A 16,170-nucleotide genomic window follows, 5' to 3' on the forward strand; every position below is an offset into this window, starting at 1 on the left:
ATTAAAGCACGAAGTTTTAAAGTTACGTATCTTGCTTACAGTTTTACAGAAAATAAATGGGGAAGTTAAGTGAAGCTGAAAAGAACCACAATAACGTTGTCAGTAAGTACTAAATGGCTGATTAAAAATTAGTACTTTTAAGATACTGTGTAGCAGAAAGAGCCCTGGATTTGGATCAGGACTTGGATTCTGGCTCCAACATTTAGTGCCGTGTAAATATTGGGAACTGGTCGCTCTGGGCAATTTCCTCGCATACCTTGTAAGGTTTCTGCCAGGACCTAGTGAAGTGATTATTGTAAAGCGCACTGTAATCTCTAAAATGTTACACAAATGTGAGAAAGATCGACTAGCACTGAATTTGAAAAATCTGGACTCTGGACAGTCAATCCCGAAAGGCAAGTCATTTTGACTCTCCTCCCGGAAGCCGGTGCAGGGTAGTCTGGGACTTGTAGTCTCGTGCTGGCTCTGGCCTGACTTTCTCCCTTAGTTGGGGAGGCTCGTGTAAGCCCCGGAAGTACTCGCTTCCTGAGGGGCGTGCTGGTTAGGAAGTGGGGTCAGAGGTCGCCGAGGCAGAAGGCGTTCCTGCCGCTGGCCTAGTCGCTATGTAGTGGAAGGACTGGCGTCCTCCTGCCTGTTCTGGAAGGTTCTTGGACTCAACTAGGGCAGTAGCCCCAGGACTTGTAGTCGCCGGCTTCGGGTGCCTGCCGGCTGAGTGGAGTCGCCGCCATGTTTGGCTGCTTGGTGGCAGGGAGGCTGGTGAGGATGGGGCCGGGTGGTATCAGGAAGGGGGCAGGACACCCGAGGGCGAGGTCCCGGGAAGGGGAGGGTGCTCCGGTGCAGGAGATGTGGGGAAATCCCCCCACCCCCCAAGTGTACTTTCCACCTCAGTGTGAGGGTGGAGAGTGGGTGCTGTGGTGTTCGTTCTCCTCTGCCCTCAGCTCTTTTCAGTCATTTGAATAGTAGCCACATTAGCTACTATTTATCGAGTGTGCATTATTTATACGCCTGGCAGTGCACGCCTTTTGTCCATTTCTGATAATTTCAGCCTTCTAGGTGCCGCTTATTTGGCACTTCCGATTTAACCCTCCGAACTTGTGAGATGGTTATTATAATTCTTATTTTGTAGTCGAGGAACTTAAGCTCAATCGTCAGTTTAAATACTTGCCTGAGCTCACACAGTAATTTAGAGGTAAACCTGGCATTTGAATCTAGTCTGTAACATACTGTTTCTAAAAGGTAAAGGTGCTGGGGCAGTGTAAAAATATGCTTAAATTAATTGGAAGTTGCCTGATAGTAACGCCTGAACTTTAGTGTGAGTCATGGCCGAGATACCCCAGAAGGGTATGAGCTGCGAAAATCTTTATTGGTCAGAAGAGATAACCTGCCTTGCTAGATTATTAGAGTTAAATTAGATCAGCACCTGGAATTGTTGAGGCATAGTTTGGAGGACGAATCTTGCTTGCCTCTTTAGAAACCACCCAGAAATCCTTTTCAGACTTAACACTTTTCACCCAGAGTTCCGTTCTTTCTTTTTTCTCCCTGCTTTGTTAAATTTTGCAGCCCAATTGTTGAATTAAATTTTTCATCAACTTTTGGTAATGTATTCACTGCACAGTTAAGAAACCACAAAGATAAATTGGAGACGACTAACCTCAGAAAGTTTGTCTCTTCAGTCACTGGGAGGCCACTTTGGTGGGTGGTAATTGGTAATATTGGTGAGATAGCTTTGGGTTGTTCCTGCTGTTGGCAGGGAAAATGAAAAGACCAGTCTGGGATAATGAAAAGACCAGTCCCCCCAGTGTGGGACTCGGATGAGTGAGTGTCATTAATGAATGACATTTAAAATGTGTGCGTCTGTTTTATTTTATTTTTATTTATTTTTAAGTAATCTCTACGCCCAACGTGGGGATCGAGCTCACGACCCCGAGATCAAGAGTCTCATACTTAACGACTGAGCCAGCCCGATGCCCCTATGTCTGTTTTTTAAAGAAAAGGCCACATGGATTCCGTGTATCTCATGTTGTCAACTAACTTGGAAGGATATTTAATTATAGCAATATCTGTGTCTACTTACCTAACACCTAACCTCTGTAATAGATATCAGTAGAGGTTCTTTAAAGATAAGATTTTTAGGAGGTGTTTTCACTCTGTTAACCAGAGAACGTGTTCATCAAAAGGGGAACTAGACCTGGAGATATCCAAAACTTAACTTTATTATTCTCTAACTAGAAAAGTCCACTTATCTAAAGTTGTGAACTTAGTTTCATTCCTTGAAAATTTTTTCTTAAATAAAAGAATTATCTTTTTCCCTAAGGTTAAGGATTACTGTATCATAATACAGATTTATAGAATGTTTGGTGCTTGCTAGAGTTGACATTTAACAGATATTTATTTTGTCTGATGGTTATTTCATGGCTTGTAAATACCATCATTTTATATGTTTTTTAAGATTATGTGCATGCCCAAAACTGGTGAAATTGAATTTAACACTGATACAGGCAGTTTGGTTTTATGTTTATGTTTTTCTGTTGTTTTATTCTATTTTTAAACTGGACAGTTTTTAATGAGGTTGGAAAACTTCAGAAGAGAGAATCAGAACTTGATTTTAAGAACATTCATTCTTGGTCTCTTGGGAATAAATTTAGGACAACTCATATTTATTGATAATTCACAGCTATAAATTTTTTAAGTTTCCTTGTAATAGTAGCTAGGATATTTTAAAAGAAAAAAGTGAGCATTTTAATAACAACAGCAACTATTAGCAAAGGAAAAGAAGTTACATTCTAGGTAATAAGATTTGACCATTTAGAGTCTTAAAATACTGGTAGTAATTTAGATTTGGCGTTTTGGTGAATAGAGTGGCAATAGCAATTAAAAAGAAAACCAAAAAACTTTGTTAAAACGTAAACTGTTCATAGCCTTTGATCTGAGTGCCCTCAGAATTAATACTTCTTTTTGTTAATGGATGTGATAATAGCAGTTATCAGTAATTTTCTGAAAGCGGATAAAAGGAATTTTCTCTTTGGAAGTAGATTTCTCAAACTTCAAAATAAGATAAGATCTCATTCTAGAAACTGACATTCAATTCTAGAACAGAAAATTAGATTATGAAATGAGTCAAGAGGAAACTTTTACAGGTTCCCACTTAGCACATTCAAGGTAGGATTTTTGCTTTTTATATACAGTTGATTCTGTTATTCACAGTATTTCGGTTCTGTGAAGTTAGTGTGAACGCTCATTTCCTCAACTGGTAAATACTGAGTCGTTGACCTTAGGGGAAATAGGTTTTTTCAAGCCTCTGATGACAGTTTTTATCAGCCTATCATTACATAACCTTGTTTTCTGTATGTGTCTGTTTAAAGACATCTTATTTAATATGTGTTGTTGATTCATTAACATTGAAGTTAACAGTCAATAACACCGTAACTCATTTCTGAATGAAACTTATATAACATTTTCTTGGTAAGGCACATAACAACTGTTTCAGACTTAGGTATACTAGCCTGCATTTCAGCTTGGCCATTTTAAACATCAGAATCACCGACAAAAGCACAAAATACAGACAAATGTGGCAGTAAATTGACTGGGAGAAACATTTGTTTACAGTATGAGAGCTGAAAGGAAGAAGGCGCAGCTAACTTTTCTCGACCTCAGCTGGGAACATGTGCATTAGGCAACTCAAAATTTTTGCTGCTCTGCACATGAACATGTCCATGAATGACCACCAAATTGCAATGACTATTGATTTTGTGCTTACAAATAAATTTTAGTGAGTAGGCAAGTTAATAAATACGGAATCTGCAAACAATGAGGATTAACTAATTCTTTTGGATTGCTTACCCATTTTAATTTCCCGTACTTTGCATACTAGAGGATAAGGCTTTGGTGGTGTGGTATTTTGAACAACCTTTCATTTCTTTAACATTCTGAAGCTGTAGTGATTTACTTATGTAAGTAAATTCCTTTCTGAAATTAATGGGCCCATTAATGGGCACTTCTGAAATGATTTAATTCTATTTTTTAAAGGTTACATTAACTAAGTCACCATTTTAAGTCTGAATATATGCATTTGGATTTTCTTTTTAAATTTAACACTGGTATATTTGGAGATTAACCCAGGGTTATACTGGGTATAATGACTATAATTGACAATACTTGATAACAGCTTACAGGAATACTGTAAGGGTTATAGAAACTCATCAAACTATTGAACTAAGACAAGTTTCTTATTTTCTAGGTGCAAACAGCTGCACAGCAAGTGGCAGAGGATAAATTTGTTTTTGACTTGCCTGATTATGAAAGTATCAACCATGTTGTGGTTTTTATGCTGGGAACAATCCCATTTCCTGAGGGAATGGGAGGATCTGTCTACTTTTCCTATCCTGATTCAAATGGAATGCCTGTATGGCAACTCCTAGGATTTGTCACAAATGGGAAACCAAGTGCCATCTTCAAAATTTCAGGTCTTAAATCTGGTAAGAAATAATATTAAAATGATTACATAATTGAGCTGTTTTCTTAATAACATAACATAGGATATGGCTTTTTTTTTTTTTAACTTTCCATTATGTGTTACTGGTTTCTAAAGTGATATATGATTTTTTAAAAATTCAGATGATAAACTGATATATTTGAAAATTAATAAGCAAAAGACCTCCTTGGCTCCTCACATTTCCACCCACTGTTCCTGGAGAGAGCCATTTACTTTTCTGTAGGGATTTTATTGGGTGTTTTAACAGATAATGACAAGGAATCTTCTCAGAATTTGTAACATGCACATCTGTGTATTAAATAAACAGATAAAGCAAGTAGACTTGTGTAGGAATTAAAATGAGAGTCCTTTTTTTTTTAAATGAAGGTTTTTGAGCTCTCACGTTAGATCACCCCTCCAGTGCTTTTGAACTCTTAGATTTGATTATCCCTCTGATGTTTTTCTCTTGGTTTTATTGCCAGTGCAAGCATTAGACCTTATAGGGGCATAATCATTGCATTGATGCTTTGAAGTGTTTTGTGTAGAAATGTGAGAACAAAACTAGATTAGGTGCCATTTACTCCCATTGAATCTTTGGTTCCCTTGAAAATCTACATTAAAACAGACATAATGTATCTACTATGAGAATTTAAAGATAATGATTAAATTCTTGCTGGAGAAAACTCATATTCTTATAAAGGAAGATAGTTTTGTAGACCACTAATTTGAAGGGTGAAATGTAATAGTGGATGTTTGTACAAGATGCTGAGAGAGATTGGAAAGGGGAGCAACTCTCAAGTGGGTTGAGAAGGTTTCCTGGAGAAGGTGATATTGGATCTCTTGGGAAGAGAAGTTTAGTTAGGCCCGTGAGAGGCCTATTGGGCATTCTTTTCTAGGTGGAGGTAGTACGTGTACAATGAAGAAATTTTGAAAGCCTGGTGTGCAGAGGATGGTACAAGAGTAGGTTAGGCAGTCATGGGTCAGGAAAAGCTTTATGTGCTATACCAACTCATTTGAATTTAAGTCAGCAATTTTTAATGTACTTATCTAAGTGATCTCACAGACCTGTTTGGTGGTATTCTAAAAAAATAAGTATAACATAATGTAAATACTCAAAAGTTCGCATGTACTCTGAAGCCCATCCATGTACCCTCCCCATAAAGAACTGCTCCTATAGGTGTAGAGGAGCCAGTAAACACTTTTTGGTAGGGGAGGTGATATGAACAAGTTTGTTTTTAGCCTGAGGACTGTGTGAGGAATGAACTGGAGCAGTTCTGGCTGGATGATGGACTGTTAGGTGCTGTTATGTTATGTAGTTGGAATTCTAGAAGAAGAAACAGGAAAGAGCAATATTTAAAGCTAAGTTTTGTTTAGAATTAATGAGAAATACTAATCTCTAGAATGAAGAAACAGGACAAATCCCTGTGGTCCTTATCAACTGGGGTTCCATGAGATAATTATCCCTAATCCCTAAGACAGTGATTCTTTTTTTTTTTTTTTAAGATTTAATTTATTTGAGAGAGAGGAAGTGAGCAAGAGAGAGCGTGTGCAAGCCAGGGGGAGAGGGAGAAGCAGACTCCCTACTGAGCAGGGAGCCTGACATGGGGCTTGATCCTAGCACCATGGGATCATGACTTGAGCCGGCTCATGACCTGAGCTGAGGGCAGACACTCAACCAACTGAGCCACCCAGGTGCCCCAAGACAGTGATTCTTAAAGCATGATTACCTGACCACCAGAATCAGCATTAGCATTAGCATCCCTTGGGAACTTGTTAGAAATGCAGATTCATGGCAGGACCCTAAACCTACTGGATCAGAAACCATGGGTGGAGTCCAGTTCCCCAGGTGTTTTGCATGCTTAAGTTAGAGAACCACTCCTAGGTCATCCACTCCATGTAATGAATTAATGTTTTATACCTTTAGCATGGAGTTAGTTTTGAATAATCTTTGGGAGAATTAAGAAGATAGTCATTCTCATCACTTTTTCTCTTTTATGTGACTGTGCCTAAAAATAAATAAACAATCTATAAGTAGAAAGAATATAAATGGACAATTCAATACATTCTAATGAAATTTCTGGGCATTTAATGTAAAGAGAAAGTAATAAAGGAACCGGAAAGACAAGTCAGTTACAACTGGATGGCAGTTAGTTTAGCATACTTACCATGAGTATGAATAGAAACCAAAACCAATAGATTAATATCTTCAAAGTGCCAAGGAAAAATAAAATAACTCTCAAAACTGTTATTCTAAAGTGATGGAGAAATAAATATATTTCGCAGATGGGGATGGAAAGTTTACTACTCATAGACCATTACTGAAAGAACTACTGAAGGTAGTTGTACTTTGTAAGAGGAAATTGAACCCAGGATGTAGAAGAGCATGCAGGATGCAAAGTTAAAGAATTGGTAAACATGGGGCGCCTGGGTGGCTCAGTTGGTTAAGCATTTGCCTTTGGCTCAGGTCATGATCCCAGGGTTCTGGGATCGAGGGCCGCATCAGGCTCCCTGCTCTACAGGGAGCCTGCTTCTCCCTCTCCCCATTCTTGTGCTCTGTCAAAAAAATGAATCTTAAAAAAAAAAAAAAAAAAGAATTGGTAAGCATGTAGCCTAATCCAGCAACCTGATTGTATAAAACAACACAATAAATAACTTAAATGCACAAGAATTAAATATTGTACTAGAAAATAATGCATAAGACAGGAGTGGTAATGATCAGAGTTAAAGCTTTCTGAGGTCTTATTGTTTAGAAAGAGAATAACAATACTGATTCTACTTTCAGGTAATCTTGTTAAAAGTTTAAGGAAAAGTTAAAAAAAGAAAGGAAAAGTAAAGTCATAGTATATAGGCATAGTATATTAAAAACAAAATAAGATGGTGAAAATAATTTCAACTATATCAGTTATCAGGAGAAATGTAAACAGGGTACACTTGCCAGAGAAAACATGGAGACTCCAGGATAGGATTTCTTTTAAAGAGAGCAAACAAATAATTACTTTGCTGCTTAGAGTAATGGGTCTAAAACATTTTAACACAAGCAACCAATAAATAGCTGTCATAGGTATATTAATTCTAAGAAAAATTAGACTAAGACAAAAACATCAGGGATTAAGAAATTTATTGAGTAGAAATGAAATAATTCATCAGGAAAATAAAATATTTCTAGGAAAAGATAAGTCATGAATTTGGGTGTATATATAACTTCAATATATTTAAAAAATTGACATTTAGAATGATAAATGCTATTAATATTTTATTTACCTCTTGATAAGACAATAAAATATTAGTAAAATGGAAGATTTGAATAAAAGAGTTAGCAAGTTTGAGCCAATGGACATTTATAGAACCCTGCACCTAATTATTAGATCATATACATTTTTTTTTAAAGATTTATTTATTTATTTGACAGAGATAGCCAGCGAGAGAGGGAACACAAGCAGGGGGAGTGGGAGAGGAAGAAGCAGGCTCATAGCAGAGGAGCCTGATGTGGTGCTCGATCCCAGAACGCCGGGATCACGCCCTGAGCCGAAGGCAGACGCCTAACGACTGCACTACCCAGGCGCCCCAGATCATATACATTTTTAAGTACAGAGAACATTTATGAAATTTGACCACATATTAAGTCATGAAGCAAGTTGCAGTAAATGGCAGTTAATCAGTATGCAGCCTATAGTGCTATGTAATTACAGGTAAAAGATAAAACATTGTTATGTGTAGGAATCCTCCCTTCAACACGTAGTCAGTCCCAGATGGTTTTACAAAGTTCAACTAAACCTTTATGAAACAAACTGTTCATATCTTATATAAACTTTTAGAGAGTAGAAAAAGATAGTTACCCAGTTTATATTTCTAAGCTAATATAATCTTCATACCCAAAAGGACAAGGACAATAGAAGAAATTTGACCTATGCCAATTTTATTTATTTAGGATTTTTATATCGATGTATATAAAATAGTTACAAAGTAAATTCAACAAGGTATCTTATTTTTTTTTTTTTTTTTACTTTTCGTTATACAAAATTCAAGTGTATACAAAAGCAGACCAAATGGAATATTGAACCACTCTCTCATCACTCAAAATGACAACTCATGGATAATGTTTTTGGGTTATTTTTTAGATTTTATTTATTTATTTATTTTATTTTATTTATTATTTTTTAAAGAATTTATTTATTTGAGAGAGAGAAAGAGCAGAGAGTAGGGGCAGAGGGAGAGGGAGAAGCAGGGAGCCTGATGGGCTCATCCCAGGACCCTGAGATTATGACCTGAGCCAAAGGTAGAGAGGCTTAACTGACTAAGCCACTCAGGTGCCCCTATTTATTTATTTTAAAGAGAGCGATCGTGTTCACAAGCAGGGGGAGGGGCAGAGGGAGAGAGAATCCCTAGCCGACTTTGAGCTAGTGTGGAGCCCAAGGCAGGGCTCATTACCCTGAGATCATCACCTGAGCCAAAATGAAGAGTTGGACGCATAACGGACTGAGCCACCCAGGTGCCTCAATGTTACTTCTTTTATATTCCCACTCACTTCTCTCTTGTATTATTTAGAAACAGATTCCAGAATCATAACATGTAATCCATAAATACATTAGTATGTGTCTTTAGAAGACAAGGTCTTTTTTTCCTCTCTGCTTTTTTAAATGTATCTATAATGTTATCACGTCTAAAAACAAATAATAATTCCTTAATAGAGAATTGAATGTCTGATTAGTGTTCAGATTTCCAGTGATCTGAGTTTTTTGTTTATATATTTTAAAGTTGTAAGTACTTTTAGTCAACATTGTACATTGCAACTGGTTGATGTCTCAAGTATCTTTCATAAAAATTAAAGGTACAATGTATTCTTTGTCCTCTATTTCCAGTAAATTAGTTGGTCTTAGAGATTTGATCAGACTTCATTTGAGTTTATTTTGAAAAAAAATTTGGAGGGATTATTATAGATAATGGTATGTTCTTTGATCAGGAAGTATATATATAGTTCTCTCTTTTTGTGAAATTAGTAGACATATATATGCCATGCCTATATTTGTTAATTCAGTAGGGGTTCAAATGATCACATTCAAATTGTTATTTCATTTATTAGCTATAAAGAGACTCTTGAATATACTATTTGGTTACCCAGAGGTAGGATCATAGGAAAGGCATGATAATACTTTGTTGTTCCTCTTCATATACCGATGTTCAAAAAATGAGTTGATTCCCTAACATTTTCCTAAAGTAATAAGTTTTTTTTTAAAGGTTTATAAAATCATGGAGATATGTGTGTATGTATTTGTTTATATTTGATGTATTTGAACCGTTGGTATACCCTCAGAATCCATTGGACCTAATTTAAAAAAATTTTTTTTAGATTGTAATATTTATTTGAGAGAGAGAGAGAGAGAGAGGGAGAAGCAGACTCCTGCTAAGCAGAGACCCACACAGGACTCCATCCCAGGACCCTGAGATCATGACCTGAGCCGAAGGCAGATGCTTAACTAACTGAGCCACCCAGGCGCCCCTAAAATTTTTAAAGTAATCTCTACATCCAACGTGGGGCTTGAATTTACAACCCCAAGAGTTGCATGCTCCACCTACTGGGCCAGCCAGGTGCCCCCTAATTTTAATTTTTCATTTTCTAGGTAAAAGCTGATATTTTGTAATTTTTATCCTTTCTTAAGAAATCTTCTAAAGAACAGAGAAAATTTACTTTTTGCTAACAATTTTAGTAATTTATTGAGATATAATTGACATACAGTAAATTGCACATATTTAAAGGGTGCAGTTTGATGAATTTTGATGTATGTATACACACCTGTGAAACACCACACTGAAGATAATGAACATATCAGCCCCGAAGTTTCCTAGTGTTCTTTGTAATCCTTCCTTGTCTCCTCTCCTACCCTAGGCAACTACTGATCTAGTTTGTTTCCCTAAAAAATAGTTTGCATTTCTAGAGTTTTATATAGATGAAAGCATACCGTATGCTTTTTTGCCTAGCTTCTTTCATTCAGCTGAGTTACTATGTTTGGAGTCGTTCATGTTACAGTATATATCAGTAGTTCATTCCTTTTTATTTCTGGGTAGTATTCCATTGTATGAATGTACCACTGTTTGTTCATCCATTCACCTGTTGTTGGATATTTGGATTGTTTAGGGGTTTTGATTCATAAAAATAAAACTGATATAAATATTTGTATATAAGTCTTTGTATGGACATATGCACTCCTTTCTCTTCGGTAAATGTCTAGAAGTGGAATGGCTAGATCATATGGTACTTGTATGTTTAACTTTTTAAAAAATTGCCAAACTATTTTCCAACGTGGTGGTTCCATTTTACATTCAACCAGCCGTGTATGAAAGTTCTTGTTTCTCCACATCCTTGCCAGTGCTTGGTCTGGTCAGTTTTAGGCATTCTAGTAGGTGTGTAGAGTTATACACTGTGTTTTAAGTTTGCATTTCCCTAATGGATAAGGATATTGAGCATATTTTCATGTGCTTATTTACGTATCTGTATACGTTCCTGTTGAAATGTCTGTCTTTCTGTTTTTTTTACTGGGTTGTTTTATTATTGAGTTTTGGGAGTTCTGTATATATTCTCGATACAAGTTCTTTATTAGATATGCGATTTGAAAATGTTTTTTCCCAGTCTTTGACTTGTTTTTTCTCTTAGCAGTGTCTTTGATAGAGCAGAAGTTTTTTGTTTTGATAAAGTCCAATTTTTCAATTTGTTTTTTTTGGTACTTTCAAATTGTGCTTTTGGTACTGAGCCTAAGAAATCTTTACCTAATCCAAGGTCACCAAGTTTTTCTCTTTGTTTTTTAGTTTTAGATTTTATATTTCTATCTGGGATCCAGTTTGAATTAATTTTGTATCTACTGCAAGGTATAGATTGAAGTTCAATTTTTTTTTCAAATGGATAGCCAACTGTTCTAGTACCATTTGTAGAAAAGACAAAGTAATGTCACATTTTTCTGAATCCATTATCAAGCATGTTCACTTTGATATTCATTTGGGGGCTCCCAAAGTGCTCCATTTTAAAATGTAACATACATAAATGAATATTTATATATTGATTTAAAAAGACAAAGAAATGGAAATAGATACTATTACTTTTTTTTTAGACAATAAATTACTAGTTTGAAGACATGCTAGAAGATTAGATGGATACTGGTAAATATTTAGCAATATAGAAAGAGGGGAAGAGAGGTGATGTTTTTGGTTTGGGTTTGAGGAGCCTCTGGGACATGATAGCAGTGCCTCAAATATAAAGTGGTAGGTTTTGTTTGGGTAGCAATAGGCTAGTAGCCAGCTGTTAACCGTTTGCATAGTTGGAAAGTGCGGGTTTATTTTGTACGCAGACTCATATGCATTGATTAAGGTAAATATTAGCCATGAGCCAGTAGACCAGGACCCATTGTTTGTTTTTGGAGACATACCAATTATATTGTCAGTTTAATCCCCACCTTTTTCTCTCTTCTCTTTGCCCCAACTTTGCCAACATTTTGTGTCTCTTTTTCATTTGTGATCATCACTGTATTCCTTGCAGGACATGGTTTTGGGAATAGTGAAAAGTGTTTTCTTCTATCCTTTTTGCATTGCCTTTGGCTGATTTTTCCCTTTTCTCTTATGCTACCCAATAGGTTGGAGCTTTGGGTGAGGGTGGCGTTTGGGGTCATACCTGGACATTTCCTTACTCTCTTATTTCATCAAATTTGGAGAATATTCAACAATCAAAAATGGGTTAATCCAGTTGCTATAACTGGAACAGTAATAACTCAGTGAGATATGTTTTCTGTTGTGGAGTTAGGTAAAATAGTCTAAAACTCAATCCCAGAATAATACCTGATTCAGTACAAGAAAATGGATTTATTTCCATTATGATAATAAGATTAGTTCTTTATTCTCCTGCCTTTTTAAAAATAAATGATCTGTCATCATTTCCATTATAACATGACTATTGATAATTTTATCCATTAAAACATTTTCAAGGCAGTATTTATGACAGGTAAAGCAAAATGTTTATTAAAGAAAAATAAAGCAGCTTAAAATGTTTAGAGACTTAGTGCATATCAACATTAAGCAAATGGAAAAATGCTGTTAAATGTTTAGTTTGGTTTTTTACCAGTAAGTTTGGAAAAGCACCTTTTGGATGTCTAAAGTATCAGAATTCTTTTTTTTTTTAATTATTATTTTTTAAAATTAACATATAATGTATTATTTGTTTCATGGGTACAGGTCTGTGTTTCATCAGTCTTGCTCAACACAACATATACCCTCCCCAGTGTCCATCACCCAGCCACCCCATCCTTCCCACTCCCCTCCCCTCCAGCAACCCTCAGGTTGTTTCCTAAGATTAAGAGTCTCTTATAGTTTGTCTCCTTCTCTGGTTGTGTCTTGTTTCATTTTTTCCTCTCTTCCTCTATAATCCTCTGCCCTGTTTCTTAAATTCTGCATATCAGTGAGATCATGTGATAATTGTCTTTCTCTGATGGACTTATTTCAGTTAGCATAATACCCTCTAGTTCCATTCATGTCATTGCAAATGGCAGGCTTTCTTTTTTGATGGCTGTGTAATACTCCATTGATACATACCACCTCTTCTTTATCCATTCATCTGTCAACGGACATCTGTGTTCTTTCCGTAGTTTGGCTATTGTGGACATTGCTGCTATAAACATGGGGGTGCAGGTGCCCCTTTGGATCACTACATTTGTATCTTTGGAGTAAGTACCCAGTAGTGCAGTTGCTGGGTCATAGGGTAGCTCTATTTTCAACTTTTTGAGGAACCTCCATACTGTTTTCCAGAGTGGCTGCACCAGCTTGCATTCCCATCAATGGTGTAAGAGGATTCCCCTTTCTCCGCATCCTCGCCAACATCTGCCGTTTCCTGACTTGTTAATTTTAGCCATTCTGACTGGTGTGAGGTGGTATCTCGTTGTGGTTTTGATTTGTATTTCCCTGATGCCGAGTGATGTTGACCATTTTTTCATGTGCCTGTTGGCCATTTGGATGTCTTCTTTGGGGAAATGTCTGTTCATGTTTTTTGCCCATTTCTTGACTGGATTATTTGTTCTTTGGGTGTTGAGTTTGATAAGTTCTTTATAGATCTTGGATACTAGCCCTTAATCTGATAGGTAGTTTGCAACTATCTTTTCCCATTCTGTCACTTGTGTTTTGGTTTTGTTGACTGTTCCCCTTGCTGTGTAAAAGCTTTTTATCTTGATGAAGTTCCAATTGTTCATTTTTGCCTTTGTTTCCCTTGTCTTTGGAGTCGTGTCTAGCAAGAATTTGCTGTGGCCGAGGTCAAAGAGGTTGCTGCCTGTGTTCTCCTTAAGGATTTTGATGGATTCCTGTCTCACATTTGGGTCTTTCATCCATTTTGAGTCTATTTTTGTGTATAGTGTAAGGAAATGGTCCAGTTTCATTCTTCTGCATGTGTCTGTCCAATTTTCCCAGCACCATTTGTTGAAGAGACTGTCTTTTTTCCATTGGATACTCTTTCCTGCTTTGTCGAAGATTAGTTGACCATAGAGTTGAGAATCCATTTCTGGGTTCTGCAGTCTGTTCCATTGATCTGTGTGTCTGTTTTTGTGCCAATACCATACCGTCTTGATGATTACAGCTTTGTAATAGAGCTTGAAGTCTGGAATTACGATGCCACCATTTTCAGTTTTCTTTTTCAACATTCCTTTGGGTATTTGGGGTCTTTTCTGGTTCCATACAAATTTTAGATTATTTGTTCCAATTCTGTGAAAAAAGTTGATGGTATTTTGATAGGGATTGCATTTTTTAAAAAGATTTATTTAGCGAGAGAGAGTGTGCACACGAGTGGGACAAGGGACAGAGGGACAGAGGGAAAGAGAGAATTCCAAGGAGACTCTGTGCGGAGCCCGATGTAGGGCTCGATCTCATGACACTGAGACCATGACTTGTGCCGGAACCAAGAGGCTGACACTCAACCGACTGAGACACTTAGGCGCCCCTAGGGATTGCATTGATTGTGTTGGTTGCACTAGGTAGCATAGACATTTTAACAATATTTGTTCTTCCAGTCCATGAGCATGGACTGTTTTTCCATTTCTTTGTGTCTTCCTCAATTTCTTTCATGTGTAATCTATAGTTTTCTGTGTACAGATCCTTTGTCTCTTTGGTTAGATTTATTCCTAGGTATCTTATGGTTTAGGTGCAATTGTAAGTGGGATTGACTCCTTAATTTCTCTTTCTTCTGTCTTGTTGGTGTATAGAAATGCAACTAATTTCTGTACATTGATTTTATATCCTGCCACTTTACTGAATTCCTGTATGAGTTCTAGCAATTTTGGGGTGGAGTCTTTTGGATTTTCCCCATAAAGTATCATGTCATCTGCAAAGAGTGATTCGGATGCCTTTTATTTTTTATTTTTATTTTTTTTGTTATCTGATTGCTGAGGCGAGGACTTCTAGTTCTATGTTGAGCAGCAGTGGTGATAGTGGACATCCTGATCTTAGGGGAAAAGCTCTCAGTTTTCCCCATTGAGAATGATATTCCGTGTGGGTTTTTCACAGATGACTTTTATGATATTGAGGTATGTTCCCTCTATCCCTACACTGTGGAGAGTTTAATCAAGAAAGAATGCTGTACTTTGTCAAATGCCTTTTCTGCATCTATTGAGAGGATCATATGGTTCTTGTCCTCTCTTTTATTTATGTAGTGTGTCACATTGATTGATTTGTGGATGTCGATCCTACCTTGCAGCCCAGGAATAAATCCCACTTGGTCGTGGTGAATAATCCTTTCAATGTACTGTTGTATCCTATTGGCTAGTATCTTGGTGAAAATTTTGGCATCCATGTTCATCAGGGATATTGGTCTGTCATTCTCCTTTTTGGTGGGGTCTTTGTCTGGGTTTGGGGTAAAGGGAATGCTGGCCTCATAAAAAGAGTTTGGAAGTTTTCCTTCCATTTCGATTTTTTTGAAACAGCTTCAGAAAGATAGGTATTAATTCTTTAAATTGGTAGAATCCCCCTGGGAAGCCATCTGGCCCTGGGCTCTTGTTCATTGGGAGATTTTTGATTACTGCTTCAATTTCCTTGCTGGTTATGTGTCTGTTCAGGTTTTCAGTTTCTTCCTGGTTCAGTTTTGGTAGTTTATACGTCTCTAGGAATGCATCCCTTTCTTCCAGATTGTCTAATTTGTTGACATATAGTTGCTCATAATATGTTCTTCTAATTGTTTGTTTTTCTTTGGTGTAGGTGGTGATCTCTCCTCTTTCATTCATGATTTTATTTATTTGGGTCATATCTCTTTTCTTTTTGATAAGTCTGGCCAGGAGTTTATTGATCTTATTAGTTCTTTCAAAGAACCAGCTCCTAGTTTCGTTGATCTGTTCTACCGTGCTTTTGGTTTCTAGCTCATTGATTTCTGCTCTGATTTTTATTATTTCTCTTCTCCTGCTGGGTTTAGGCCTTATTTACTATTTTTTCTCCAGCTCCTTTAGGTGTAGGGTTAGGTTGTGTATTTGAGACCTTTCTTGTTTCTTGAGAAAGGCTTGTGGTGCCATATACTTCCCTCTTAAGACCACCTTTGCTGCATCCCGAAGATTTTGAACACTTATGTTTTCATTTTCATTTGTTTCCATGGATTTTTTAAATTCTTCTTTAATTTCCTGGTTGACCCTTCCATCCTTTAGTTGGATGCTCTTTAGCCTTCATGTATTTAAGTTCTTTCCAACTTTCCTCTT

The 16,170-nt window shown here is 36.8% G+C and overlaps 1 protein-coding gene across 3 annotated transcripts in view; it reads left to right on the forward strand.

The window, feature by feature from the left end:
* Positions 1 to 536: 536 nt before the first annotated feature.
* Positions 537 to 16,170, forward strand: part of HIKESHI (heat shock protein nuclear import factor hikeshi) — a 44,182-nt gene continuing 28,548 nt past the window's right edge. For 2 of the 3 annotated variants that reach the window (XR_015726952.1, XR_015726953.1), the window contains exons 1-2: positions 537 to 756; positions 4,238 to 4,475. Coding sequence is in view for 1 of the 3 variants with exons in the window: in XM_045815583.2 (XP_045671539.1) it covers positions 727 to 756; positions 4,238 to 4,475 (268 nt within the window). In the remaining 2 variants the exon portion in view is untranslated. The remainder of the gene's footprint in view (positions 757 to 4,237; positions 4,476 to 16,170) is intronic. The other variant, XM_045815583.2, reaches the window with a different exon arrangement.

Source organism: Ursus americanus, chromosome 16, assembly GCF_024610735.1.
Source record: "Ursus americanus isolate L20-20 chromosome 16, mUrsAme1.1.p, whole genome shotgun sequence".
Lineage (NCBI taxonomy): Eukaryota > Metazoa > Chordata > Mammalia > Carnivora > Ursidae > Ursus > Ursus americanus.